The 15,265-nt window shown below is 26.6% G+C and overlaps 2 protein-coding genes across 4 annotated transcripts in view; both read right to left on the reverse strand.

Annotated features, from left to right (window-relative positions):
- Positions 1 to 14,789, reverse strand: part of LOC113559053 (lachesin-like) — a 99,461-nt gene extending 84,672 nt beyond the window's left edge. Inside the window, exons 1-2 of one of the 3 annotated variants that reach the window (XM_026964662.1) lie at positions 14,557 to 14,789; positions 13,145 to 13,253 (exon numbers count right to left, since the gene is read on the reverse strand). In XM_026964662.1, the coding sequence (XP_026820463.1) occupies positions 13,145 to 13,211 (67 nt within the window). In that variant the 5' untranslated portion in view covers positions 13,212 to 13,253; positions 14,557 to 14,789. Of the gene's footprint in view, positions 1 to 13,144; positions 13,257 to 14,556 lie in introns of all 3 variants that reach the window. The other 2 variants (XM_026964656.1, XM_026964668.1) reach the window with 2 other exon arrangements.
- LOC113559076 lies at positions 7,182 to 8,637 on the reverse strand. The gene is made up of 2 exons (XM_026964672.1): positions 8,320 to 8,637; positions 7,182 to 7,603 (listed from the first exon to the last, which is right to left on the reverse strand). Exons 1-2 carry the CDS (start codon positions 8,629 to 8,631, stop codon positions 7,511 to 7,513), a joined length of 405 nt encoding a protein of 134 aa, XP_026820473.1. The 5' UTR covers positions 8,632 to 8,637; the 3' UTR covers positions 7,182 to 7,510.
- Positions 14,790 to 15,265: the final 476 nt, after the last annotated feature.

Raw genomic sequence — 15,265 nt, forward strand, 5'->3', positions numbered from 1 at the left:
CGTATCTCGGATAATTTTGGTACCCTACAGGTAATACGTCGTTACATTTCTCGAGCAAGTAAAAGTTCAATTTACGGGATTTTCTAGACTTTAGAGCTTAATTAAATTTCGTAATGTTTTACATTCAAACCATAACAATATGATAATAGTTGTTTAAGTAAATACTAAAATTATTTAAGCCCAAATACCGTTATTATAAGTATAAATTAAATGTTAATACAATTGATAGATGATTAAAATATTTAGAATACTCAATAATTCCTTTCATTTTAATTCCATTATCAAAAGTCATTGAAAATGAAATGTTAAATTTCAATAGTATAAAATGTAAAAAATAAATTGGTTATTAAATACAGTTAACACAGAATCATATTTGTATAGTTTTGTAAAGTTATACAATAATTACGAGCATATACATGAAATGTATAATAAATAAGTTATTTAACTACAAACCGTAATAAATAAACATTACATATAACTTATCCCGAATGTGTGCCAAATTTCAACAGGTTAAGGCCAACAAGTATTTAAACCCGAGTAAAAATAATTTTAGCACAAAAAAATCAATTTTTCAAAATTAAAAAAAAAAGTGGTAAGTATAAATAACTAATAATATTGTACTTAAAAAAGACGTCAAGTAGATAACCACTCTAAAGTATAATATAGGTATCTAGTATATCCACATAATTTAGTAAGTCACTATAGTATAGTGAATGTATTAAATTAAAATTGTTGTTAGGATAATAAATTGTTTTAAAACGAAGATGATGTGACTTTTTGGTAACCAAGGTTATCAAACAGTTAATAATTTAAAAATAACATAAAATGTTAACGAATATATTCGTATGTTATTTCGAAAAATACTAAAAATTTTACAATAAAAACTATATCTAATTTTCTATCAACTCAAAATTTAAAATCAAAGCATTTTTTTTTTATTTAATAAAACGTCTTTAGACATAAATAAAGGCACACCACTGTTAAACCTATTAAAACTAAAAATTAAAATCATTTTTGATACACTATATTTTTTCAATAATTTTGATGTTTCCTTAAAAATATACAACAACGCATAGCTGAAAAATTTCGATCGGGAAACAGTAATCTCTTCTTAATGTTACCAGCAAACTAAATGCACAACAAATATTATATATAGAAACGACACACAGTGCACACGCGTCTTCCTCCAACAATTGTTTCAAATAAACAAAGACTCGTGTGTTCGTGTGTACGAAGTTACACAAAACGAGTAACAGCAATAACGCATCGCTGCAGTATAAAACACATAATCGAACATTGCCCAAAACATGGCACGTACCAAAAACAAATACACACAAATATATATATACACACGACTCTGTGATCAAAGAACTGTCAGCGGTGAACACGTTATCGTCGACCGTTTTAAACCCGTCAAATACAATACACAGCACATGAAGTCATACTATATAATATTATATTGGATAACGTGCGAATGAATCATAATAGTTTATTCCCATGAACACTAAAAACATTATGTAACAAAAATATAGGATCAATATCAATTCAACCAAATAAGACATAATATTATATTATACTATATTATACACTATACCGTGATATTACGAACACTGTTCGCTTATAAAACCAACCCGGCATGGAATGTTTACTTTGGTTTGGAAACTTACAATCATAAATATTCAAACCAAACCAATTGTCTAATATTTTGGTTTGAATGTGTAGGTAGAATGTTACAGGTATTAATTCTATTTATTAATAAATATGAATAATAGAAATTAACATAATTTTTCAATGTTTTAACAGTTATGTTCAATATAAAATTAAAATTGTTTGGTTGACTCATGATTATTATTATAATAATAATATAATATACTTTACGAGGGCGTGACAATAATAAATTGTAATAACAATATATACGAATTTGTCTCTTACGAAATATCCACGAATATTTTTATATTTTTCAGTCGTGATTCATCCCTGCACGGCGAAACGTAGCATCGGTATACATATAGTGGTGGCGGCGATGTACGCGCGTTGGCGAATCATTCTTGTTGGTGGAGCCGGCGAGGGGATGTCGTTTTTAATGTTCGTCTTGGCGTCTGTCTGTGTAGTTTTCCACCCTATATAACTTTATACGACCCCTACCGAACCGCTTTGGCACCGCCGTCGCCGCCGCCACGTCCCTGTCACGCCGCCGGAACAAAAATATTATTTGCCAAAAACCACTACCACCGCCGCCACTGAAAACACTGTCGGAGTGTTGTCGGGCGAGAAATTTCACACAACTCCAAAGTGGAAGAAGACCAACCACTCTCGCCGTACACAACGCCGCCGCCAGCGACTATTATATACGCGACCCGCTGAAAAAAGGCAACGAGCATAATTCGATTAAAAAATGTCAGCCAACCGTGAAAACGAATTTCCGAGCACCGGTAACGTACCTCCAGGACGTTTTGCTTTTATTTGTCTCTAAACCCCGTCCTGGACACTAATTTGTGCTACGTCCATAAACTGGCTGGTCTCCGCATCGATCAATGCATAATAATTATCATTTAATTACCTACACCTTTTTTAAAGTCTATATACGTTTGACGAAAATATTTTGTTTGATATAACGAATTATGCGTATTGACGTATTGGACGGATTTATAACATTACTGAAGAATTAAAAAAAATCCATTATAAATCATATGGTTCGTTGATTGGCAGTCGGTAACAGGAAGTTTTTTTTCATTTCAATGATTCGATAAATATGGTAGATGTTACGATCTAATATTCAATAAGTACACATAATAAACATATTATTACTTGCAAGCAGGAAACGCTAAACGTGAATAATTTTAAATAAATATATGGCTTTTTTTGTTAAAATTTCGAATCAATAAAATTAATATATTAAGATAAATATGAATATATGAAATAATATGAAAATTATGTAACAGAATTTTTATAACTTCATACGAATTTGTCGAGAATTATCTGATTCATTTCAACTTAAAATGTAATTATTTTTCGAAAAATGTAAATGAGTCTGCATAGAATGGATAATTAAGTTTAATAAAGGTAACGGTGTAGTGAACGGTTTTACTAAAATTATCCACTACACATGTGAATACTACTTTCTGAATTACCACAAGATAAAATTAACAATTTCATAAAGAAAATCAATACAATCATATATATTTTAAAGTATTTAAAATAAAAATGATTAATAAAAAATTTAATTAAAATGATAACATAAATATTTTTAACAATAATAACTTTTTCATAAATTCTTACCCTAGAAATAAAAATTTCAAAATTGCAGTTTTAAATTGTTGGCATTGCGTCACCTACGTCTAATCGATATAAACAAAGATGTAATAAAAATCGTGCCAAAATATGAACTCGCCGTCTTACTCTATCCAGACATTCAGAGCAAAAATCTCATTGGATTACCTATAATTTATTATTACTATAGATATTTTTAATGTTCAAAAATCACATAATACTATTAATAAAATTTAGGAAAATAGAAAAAATGATGTAAATATAACAATAAATGTGAAGCAAGATTAAAATCTGAATTTAATATTGCTAACAATAAAATATTATATGTTGTAACTTATTACGCATTCATCAAAAAAGTTGTGATAATATCACCGACAATTAGTTAAATTAAATGTAAATGGTTTTTTTGTTAAACAATTTTAAAGTTAACAGTCGTTTAATTACGTCGGAACACAATTATTTCCACAAATTCTCGGTGATTAAAAAATTAACATATTTACGCAATAAATCCTATACCCACGCGGTACATAATAATTCTCCAAAATTATGGTAGGTATAATAAATTTTAATTTGAAAACCATATTTATATTCTGGTATTTGTATTTCATGGACACCATCATTACCATCATTTATAATTACAAGCTTTCGTCAATTCACGTGTAACACGAATTAATTTAAAATAAGATCTTTTTTAAAAACAGTTCTTACATCATATGTCTGACATTATATTTAAACATATTCGTGTTTCACAGGTCAGACGACAAAATAGACGCATAAAAGAATTGACTCGAGCGTGTCGAGTTAAGCGCAGTTAACGAGATGTGTCCAACACAAAATTACTAGTACACGAATTGTGTCTTAACGAAAAAAGAGGAATAAACAAGTTGAGTAACGACAGAAAAAAATTTTCAGGTACACAAGTTCTATGCCCTTAAAACTTATAATGCAATGTAGGCAATGTACATAGATATAGATTTTGCTATCTCTATAATATTTTATTATCATAAGGAGATATTAAGGTGCACGTAGCAGAACTACAACGATTGTACCCATCTTTCTTGATAATTAAGATATATATGAGCAGAATTATCCAGTTCAATATTATACATCACAAAAAGCATATCACTTCAAATTTAATTCAATGCCCTTTTCTGTATTCAAGCCATTCCAATATTTATCAATCTATTTTAAAATCATAGAGAATTTGCAATGTGATATTTACATTAAAATTAGAAATACTGATAAATTATCGAAGAAGACGCATGAATAACATTTATTTCTAAATCAAAATTTAAATGTAACTGGAAAATTTTCTAGAATTGAATTTTTAAAAATTGTTTTGTTTAAATTTTTACTCAATACATTATTATTTATACTTTTAACTAGGTATTATTAACTTTTAATATGAGTATATGACTACAATATGATGTTACATTTCAATTTTTTATTTTATATTTATTTTTGTATATATCCATAACATGTATTATTATTGAATATTATTATTTGCAAAATTACAAATACATACTTTATTATTATTAGTGTTATTAATAATATTATATTATTAATATTATGAATTTATGACGAAACAAAATGTTTTATTTAAATTATTATTTTTAGTTAAATGTATAGTTATAATATTTTAATGGAGAATGGACAAATTTCTAGATTTGTACATGTACATTTTTTCATCGGAACGCAACTCGTGTATCCAAAAAACATTTACTGGATACAACTCGTATAACTCCGGAAAATCCACCAAACAAAACTTGTGTAATTCCGAAAAATCCACCGGACACAACTCATGCAATCTGAAAAAACCTAGAGAAACACAATTCGTATTTGGGACACAACTCGTTTACAGCCAAGTAATAGAAGGAATTGGTACGGTGTACGCGATGATTTGTTACAGTAGCATTCGAGCTGACATGTAAATACAATATAGATATATATACTATGTCGGACGTGGCAACGAGGTTGGGCGGGTGGGTGTATAATGCGATTTAGGGTTAATTGCCACAAAAGGCTAAGCCGCCCCTTCCGCCAAATTATTACACCGATGTCGCGTGACGGCGTTATGCCCTCTCACCCCTCCCCTCCCCCCCGACGACGACCGCTGATTACACTCTCACGCACGCCGTTTGACGTTTTGTTGTTTGCCCGAAATCCGCGATACTCGCGGCTCGCATATATAATCGTCTAACATTATAATATATTTGTATAAGTTCCCGTAATATCCGTCGATATCATTACATTCTTGCATTTACCAACAATTGAAAGTACAAACATTTCCGCAATTTTTTTTTATAAATTATAATATTATAGAAACCGTGGATTTATATATTGATTTAAAATGTTCATTATTATATTATTTTAATGTTAATCCATAACGTGAGTTAATACACATAACTTAATACCTATCTATCGTATGCGATATGCCGATACATACATACACGTGACTCGCTATTAATATAACATTTACCACCATCCATTGCAGTAGTTGTAGTTAACGTGAACGTGAAAAATGTATAAGTATACGATATATACAACTTCTATAAATATACTTATATATACGCGCTACTAATTTAACGCGTTCAACTTATAGTAATTTTATGTTATAATTAATAACTGTTTAGTGTATATAATATGAATTAAACTACATAAAAAGTGTTTTTAGTTTTGTATGAACATATATTTGGTTATATAATCAATATTATCGGCATATTATAGTGGTTAAAAAATTATATTTTTTGTTAAGTAACATTGAACATGACTCACTGATTAACTGTAATTCAATATCACTTTATTCTATTTATTATTTATTTCAATAACTTAATATCGTATAATCGTGAAATATAATTATATAATTCATAAACCTAAAACAAATTAAAATAATAAAAGGAATGATTTCAATGTGTTGCTATTAAATATTCAGAACTAAGTAAAAATGTAATATTATATATAGGTTTCTCAACAAACTATATTTGAATTCGAACATAACATTAAAATTTATAGTTATTACTTATTAAATACACTTTTGATTAAATTTTCAAAACTGGATGATACCATAACATTGATTGATTTGTGAACGAAGTATTTAAAATAAATTCATATTAATTTTGTAGAGTGATGTGTAATTGAAAATAATAATAAAAATGTATCATCATTGTGCTTTTGTATGTTTATTTACAGTTAGTATAATTTTTTAGAAATATATTCATACTCCATAATATTTTATATAAAAGGTTTCTAAAATTAAAACACGCAGCTATAATAGATAATATAATTTGATTACTTATAAACGTCAGTCATGTTTTAACTGAGCAATTGTCCAATTATTTTTTTAGGTGATTTTCTCACAGTAACTTAAAAGTATACTAAAATTCAGCTTGTAAACAAAATAAAATTCATTCGACTTATGGTTTCAGTTAAAAGTTTTAAATTTTAAGTAAATTAAAAATAAATATTACAATAGTTAAAGTAATAGTATAGTTTTTATTTTTTGGGCGAACGCTTACAAAGTAAAATTAAAAATTATAATTTATACAATAATAAAATTATATGTAAGTGTAAGTAGCCAGTAGGATGATAAAATTAAAGTTTTCCTGTAATTTAGCTATATTTAAATACTTGATGCAAAATAATAAATAATCAATAAATCATTATTAAATTACTAAATTATAATACTACGAATCTTATTTTGTTATAAATAATGTTATTTTACAATTTTTATTTATGGTTTTACTATTGTTATTATACGTATTATTATTTAACGTTTTTAATATAAAATTATATTTTTATGTTATGTTATATAATATTATGCTTTATTATTACACTCTATGGACAATGAACATAATATAACGAATCATTCACAATGTCCTTGTGCAATAATACACCTTAGGGGTCCCGAGCGGCCTTTATTATTGTAAGACTTATTGGTAGTTTAGTGAATGAAACTAAAAGGTCAACATAATATCTAAAGGGGAATAGAAAACTATATCTTTAGTCGAAAGGGGAAATCAGCAAGAACTTTAGACAAAAAAAAATAATAATATTTTTCGTAGTATAGCAAGGGGAGATATTTTATTTGCATGTCGACAGTAATGATTCGAAAATTCGAGAACATTGATGCGTTATGTGTACAAAACATTATAATAGCTAAAAAAAAAATAAATTTACAGTTAAATTCATTCTTTTGATTGGAGTAGTTGACAAAAGCAACTACTTCAACACTTCAACACGTCTACTTGCGGCCTTTGGTCGTCAATGCTCGCCAAAAAGCCCTCATTTCCGCCACGTCAGGCTGTATCCGGACTATGTGAGCACGATACGCTGACTGAAAAAACAGTTTATCATTCTTTTGATAAATTTGACTTTAGAGGAGAAGTGAAAAATGAATTCGACTATTGATCATTGTACGCCAAACAAAAATAAAATACAATTATTAAGCGCTATTGGCGTATTGTTTATAAATTTGTTTATTATTTTTCCTTTTGTAATGATTCTCATCTGGCAAACGTACAAGTATAAATATTCCAAAACAATATTATTTAGTTCGAAACAAACGAAATTTTCTCTGATATAACTACTGCATAGTTTTGTTTAGTTACTATAATTTATTATACCTTCTGGCTCCTATTGGCTATTATACAAACATTTTTGTATTTAGCGTTTTATATTATATTATTATTATAATATATACTATATTAAATATATGTCTAAAAATTTTATTTTATTAGTATTTTCTAACAATATTTTAAGTTAAAATTAATGAAATATTAACCTAATTATTATTTATTTATATTCTTTTACTCAAAAAAAAATGCATCGATAATTTATACACATAAATAAATCTAAATTTAGATATTTCTGTATTAGTTTTATACAAACTTCGAATTTCTTATAGATTATATTAATATGTAGGTATTAATATAATAATACTAATTGTATATTAATTTGTATTTAATTTTCATTTTATTATTGTTATTTACTTAAGTAATAACAGATATTTTAATTTAAAACTTATAATCTGAATACTGAATATAGGTTTACTTGTATAATAGTAGCTGCTTGATCTCGTGATACACCCCAAGAAAATATAGATGGTGTTCGTAACAACTCATTACTAACCGCAGTAAATGGCATGCTACAAACCAATGTCCTTTCGCGTTCTGGATATAATGGATTATTATACCATAGATCTTCAGCTAGTCTATTCATGAAAATTTTGCGAAACTTATGATTATAACTTATAGCGTCTGCCTTGTGTGCCTCGCTAAGCACGCGAACCAAAGACGGATATAATGATAACTCTAAAATCCTGCCTAAACGGATGAAATTTAACTTATTATTCTTGGCATTCATTTTTATGATATTTATTTGAAATGTTATTTATTAAATTTGCGTTACTAAGACTTAAAAACAGTTCATAATATGACAAAAAATTGTGAAATCGATATAACGATAATAATACGTGTGTTTTTATTATATTTTAAAGTTTTCAATATTTAAACAAATAAATATCATTTATTAATATAGGTATACATTGTTTTTAATGTTCATTTTGTTTATCAGTTATGCAAATACCTAGATTAGTGCGCTTTTAAAAAAAAGTTTCTTTAAACAATTGAAAATAACATTCTACATCAATTATAAACATTATAACACGATATTATATTAATATTTGATATTTTAAAATTTAAATTGACAATGAAAATGTTATTAATTTTTATATATATATATAAACAAGTCTTTTTAAACAATGCATTTGTTATTATTTGTATAATAGATACAAAATACAATCAATTGTATTGTGTTTCCTAGGATGAAATAAGTACAAATTACAAAGAAATATTATAAAATAAAAAGAAAAAATATAACTGTGAAATTTCTAAATCATTCATTTTATTGCCTTATTTATTGTACATTTATTCTCCCTTTTTAAAACTGTCTTCTGGCGTTTTTATTTGTTTATGTATTATTCAAATATGAAAATCCTGCCAAAAAAAATGCATATATGTGTTATGTCACGGTAACAATTTAAACAAATAGACGAGGTATTTTGGCGATATCGCAGAAAGGTCATACAATATTATGTATGTGTGTGTACGTTTTATTGTAATAGACGTGTATGATTTTTTAACCTTATTCATTTTATTATTTCTCCCTTTTCCATCAAAAGTAGGCACACCATATCTGAACATAAGTGAATTAATAGTGACAAGGTTTAATATGATTGGTTGCCATCACGAGAATCCAAGTGAGGTCATGCAAACATAGGATTTCAAAACGATTTCTCCTTTCCCTCGTTTGTTTGCCAACTTACTGCATTTAAAACGATACTATGTATACAGTGTTTTATGCACAAATTACCCTTCAAAAATATTATTCTCAAACGAATTAAACCAACAAAAAAAATTACAGTTCCCAAATTGCATTTAAAATAATTTTTTTTAATTGTAAAATGTGATAGATTTAAACAATACTTTACAATAATTATTTTTTAAAAAAAAAACAATCGCAACCAATTTTAAATTATGCTAGAAAATTGATAACGATTAATTTAAGGGCAGACGACTAAGTTTTTGACAAAAATTTCATAGTGACTTTAGGGTAATAACTTTTATAAAAGAAAAATCGTTGATAATTTTGTTAATGTATTTAAAAAAAAGTATATATTTTGTGATAAGGTCGCCAAGTAATTATAATCAAAATAAAATCAAAAAATATTTTTCTTAAAGATTAATTTAAAAATGATTTTTAAATTTTTACATTATTCCAAAATCTCATCAATATATTTATTCATTTTAAATTCAATCTAAAATAGTATCAATGATATTAACATTTTGCTCTTATTAATAAAACAAAGTACTTGTTTTACACTTCATAAATTTTCTTTGCATGTTATAATATCATTTAAACTTTAAAGATGCAACTAGTGGTTTTCACCTGTCAGTACACAATGTTAATACAACTTTAACCCTTTCTATGGAAACAATGTGGTACCACATCCACTTAAATATTTTGATATAGTATTGGAAAAACGACAACCACTATAAAAAACACTGTATAGTACAAAAATATTGTGTGGTCTTAAAATATAAAAGGAAAAACCAGTGGCTATTTGATAACTTTTCAAGTAAGACATACATTTTTTACTAATCAAAATAATACATTTTCTAGTGTGATCTAAAATTAATCTAACTCATGACAATATATCATTTAAAATTTTAATATACATACATTATATAACAAATTAAGCACAAAAGTAAACATTTTATAAATAATACTAAAACCAAAAATCTTTATAAATATAAATATATAATAGTTTAAAATTTATTTTAATATGTATATTATATATTATATTATGTATACATAATAATATGTAAATTTTTATTTAGATTTATTTTATATTTATTTCTTAATATTAACAATAAATTATCTAATATAAGAATTTCATATACATTATTTCGTAGATAATATGTATTATTTAGATTTTAGATTTAAAAAAAAATCCAATATTTTATACAAAACATTATCATCCGTTCAAATGAATTAAAATAATGTTTATACTTCATACAATAGTCTAACTAGGTTATATCTTTTAACTTACATAAACTCATATATATAATATATAAATATAGTTTTATGTTAATTTATTATAGGTACCAAACAATTTGCAGGAAATTTAACTAAAATAAACTTTTGTTTAATAACATTAAATATAATTATTTTATACTAAAAATATAGCATACAATTATGAACTTATATTTTATAAATACTACTATTTCAAAATATAATAATATAATAACATATTAATTCATAGTACAAACAAATATGAAAGAATATGATATGGTTTCTTAAGTATATTAAATGGTAGGACAAGTAAAAACTTTTATAACACATTAATATTATACATATAAAAAAACTCGATAGTATAAACCAACTGGCTACCGTAAAATGAATGTAGGTAGTAGGTACTCATCAAACTCTATAAAAGTATTATATCGCAATTAATTGTAATTGTTTTTTCATTAGTGTACAATGTATTATAGAATAACAATTACATATTACAATATATTATACACTATTGTCGTCATAATTGTTCAAAATTTTATTCATTTTGTGTATTTTATAAATACGACAAGTGGTACACAAATAAATAGCCATTACAAAAACACATAACTAAATATTATATAAAGCTTTAGTACCTATATAATATAGAAACCATTTTATACTAACGGTTCTTTCCAGTGTACTTTGGTCTTATAAAAGTTGTTTGAAAAAAAAGAAAATTAAGTGGCCTTTTATTTTTATTACCATTGTTTTTTTCTTTTCTTTTTCACGTTCTATAAATCTGATAATTTATGTTAATTTGGAAAAAATATCATTATCGTGCATCAAATATATGAAGTGGAATAAATAAAGTCTATATTTCATAAATATTTTATTAATATTAATCTGGTCATGTGAATAGTGAATCAAAAAACAGAATATTCACAAGCTCAAACAAATCTTTAATTTTTAAAATTATATGTAATATGTGCCGAATTCAACATCTATATCTATCATTAAATTTAAGATTTTACATAATGAATTAATAATATATTCTTGTTTTTCCGTTACCATCATCGATTAAGAAGTGAATGCTATGCATCAAAAGTTTTGTATGATAAAAATATATTTCTGTTAAACTATTTTAATTGTTGGTATTAATAATTTTGCATTTTAATGCATTAAAAAGTGTTAATAACTTTTTTTTTATCAATCAAAAAATTTAAGGTCTAGTTCATTAATTTAAATATGAAATTTTTAAAATAATATGTGTAGACACTTAAATTAAACTTCTTGTACTAATTGTATAACCATAGTGTTTCATTACAATCAGATGTTATCAAGGTATTATAGTTGCCATGTATGTACATTCATTAAAAAAGATCGACAACCACGTGACTAAAACAGTATTTCTCAGCCTACGAGTTGCGTATCCAACAAACAGCAAATTTATAGGTCACCATTAGAAAAAGGTTAGAAAACACTGGACTAAAATTTAAATACTTTAAAGTTTGATTCTTGTAATAACGTGTCAAAAAAACACAGCAATCTATAAGCCACATAATGTATAAGGTAATGTATAACTTGTTTAAGGTACAGTGTATAAAAATGTAAACGCATATAATATAATACAGAGAATTATAAGGAAATTCACTTTAAAAAAATGTACACATATTTTAGGTAAGTAACTATCATCATATAATTAATACATTTATTTTATTTATTTTTAATATATAAATAAATATTATTTATTAATTATTAGGATAAAAGTAAAATTCCTAGAACATTCTACTTGTCAGCACAGGCATTATACGAGGGAGGCAGCTGCCTCCCCAGCGACTTATTGGAGGGTTTTACTTTTACCAGTATAAAGTACCTAACCAATACCTAACCTATATAGTATGTAAAAACTAAAATTTTACAATTTGCCTCCCCAGCCATGGAGGTCTGGACACACCTATGCTTGTCAGGTAAACGTGGTACAACACTAAAATCAGCTCTGATATTATAAAAGCACACTGAGAATTTAACTATTTATCATTTTTGCAAAGCTTTAACGAGTAATTCTGAAATAGCTTAAATTTGTAGCAATTCAATTTCCACTTATGAACCAAATCAAATCAAACTTTTAAATAAAGCAACATATTGTCTGTCAGTTATATTTTAATATTTTTCTTGTATTTTAAATAGGATTATACGAGTATTCAGTTAGTATTCCAACTAACAACTAAAAGTATACACAATGTAATATTATGTTTTTGGAAAATACATAATATGCATAACTAAATTTATATTATTAACAATTTTAATTTGATACACTTACTTGTGATAAGGAGACAAAAACAAACCATCAGGTTCCAGACTGTAATATTGACCTGCAGCGTTTCCATTTCCAGTAAATTATCAACGATTGCATTGAGAAAAAACTGATACTACTGAAAAATATAAATATAATATCTAATGAATATATAATTTTAGAAATAGAACAAAATAACAAAATTCTATGCTAAAAAAAAGGAATCCATCATATAACTACTATTATGTATACAAAATAATGATTTTAGTCAAACTTCAGTGAATACATAAGTATAAAAATAATACTATCATCTTTTATCGGTAATAATTTAGGAAATCATTTTTAATAGTTCAAATTCTATTTTGTCAAAAAAATCTAATAGGATTCATCCTTCAAAACCATTTTTTGCACCCTCTAAATAAATTGTATTATAAAAGAAGCTTAAAATTATCAAGAAACATTTAATTTTTATTCATAATATCAGTTTTTTCTACTGTAATCATAATTATACACATAATTTTCTTTCAAGATGTCTAAAACAATAATTAATTAATAAATTATGTCTAAACTGACATTACTAAAATGGTAAATAATTATAAGTTATAAATTTATACATGATTAATGGAAGTTGGTAGGTAGCTACTATACAATATACCTATAGTAGAATATTTAATAAATCTAATGTAAATTTAAATGTATATTATACACTATTAGGTTAATGATAACTCAGAATTTTAGATGACTACAGAATGAACATAATATAAAATAATCCCTCTTTACTGAGTACTAACATAAATATAAAAATATATCTATAAAATCCTTAAACCACCGTGATTAATTAAAAATATTCATTAGTCTGAATTGGTCAGATATTTCAATAATTTTCTAAAAATGTGTGAGAAATCTACTGAAAACATGTTGTTTTAGCGTAAAACACGTGATATTACGGACCTAATTCTCAATAATGGATAATTTTTTTTAATATTTATCAACCCTTTATAATGTCTGAATTATAACATAGTGTAAACTTTACGAAAGTTTAATTTATTCAAAATTCAAATCAATAGTCATTATAAGAAATTAATAAAATTTATATTTAATATAAAAACATATCTATTTCTACGAGAAAATATATACAAAGATATACATTAAATTATAATAATAATTGAAAATTATTTAATTTTTGATCCGTGTGAAATATATTATATAATAATGCAAATGCACAAAATACATAATGTATTACGTACATGTATATAATAATAAGTATTAAAATGGAGAATTGAATTCGAAAGACGTTGTAAAGAATAAGTTTTATTCTATTTAAATGTTCTAGAACTCACACACACACACTTATACATATTTTTCCGAACTATAATTAAAAGCACCTGGTAAATAAGAGATAGTGGTGAGATATTGTATTATAATACATCGGTACCTACCTGTAAAAATAAAGTCGTGTTTTAAGGAAAGTCAACCAGACAAAAACATTCGAAGAAAAAAACACAAATATAATGTGTCATCATTGCAGCACCGTGGAGTACATTGATATTACAGGATGAATTTTCGTCGTCGATCGCGTAAATATGCACGTCGGTAATGCCACACGCGTACGAGATTGGCGACGGTGACGATGTTTCCCGTAGGGTGTCCGTTAGCACACTAGCAGCCGGCGCGGAGATTTCGGTACTGGGCGATGATGTTCGGCACGCGCCTCTTTGCCGACGCGGCGCCGCACACGGTGATGGTACGAAAAAACCGTATTTTCCGGTCTCGCGCGAAAAATGGGAAAAACGTATATAAAGTTACTCTCACCCCAGCTGGGTCTCGTCCAAGGGTAGTGGCGAGGGGTGGGGCCAAATACGACGCGCGTCCCTCACGTTTTTCCGACCAATTACCGGTTTATTTAATCACACCCGGACATCACCGCTAACCAGCCTTTCCACACCTTTGCCACCAGGGTCGTTAAAATTGAGACTCGGGACCAGCCAACGCATGCCGGGACGTGAAAGAAGGGGGACCCGATAAAGACCTGGTGAATATCCTTTGTGGCGGCCGCGATGTTTAATCAAACGACAATGAATTATCCCGGTAAAAATCCCTTCTCTTCCCGCTTACCACAAAACCGTGTGCACAATAATAATTAGCGAG

Source organism: Rhopalosiphum maidis, chromosome 1, assembly GCF_003676215.2.
Source record: "Rhopalosiphum maidis isolate BTI-1 chromosome 1, ASM367621v3, whole genome shotgun sequence".
NCBI classification, from domain to species: Eukaryota; Metazoa; Arthropoda; class Insecta; order Hemiptera; family Aphididae; genus Rhopalosiphum; species Rhopalosiphum maidis.

Bases quoted from the DNA above. Each gene is read 5' to 3' on its own strand.
- LOC113559076 (XM_026964672.1), bottom strand. From the start codon at position 8,631: ATGAATGCCAAGAATAATAAGTTAAATTTCATCCGTTTAGGCAGGATT. The intron at 7,604-8,319 runs GTAAACCTATAT...CTGTTTTTTCAG, and splicing joins AAGCAGCTACTATTATACAA to TCAGCGTATCGTGCTCACAT.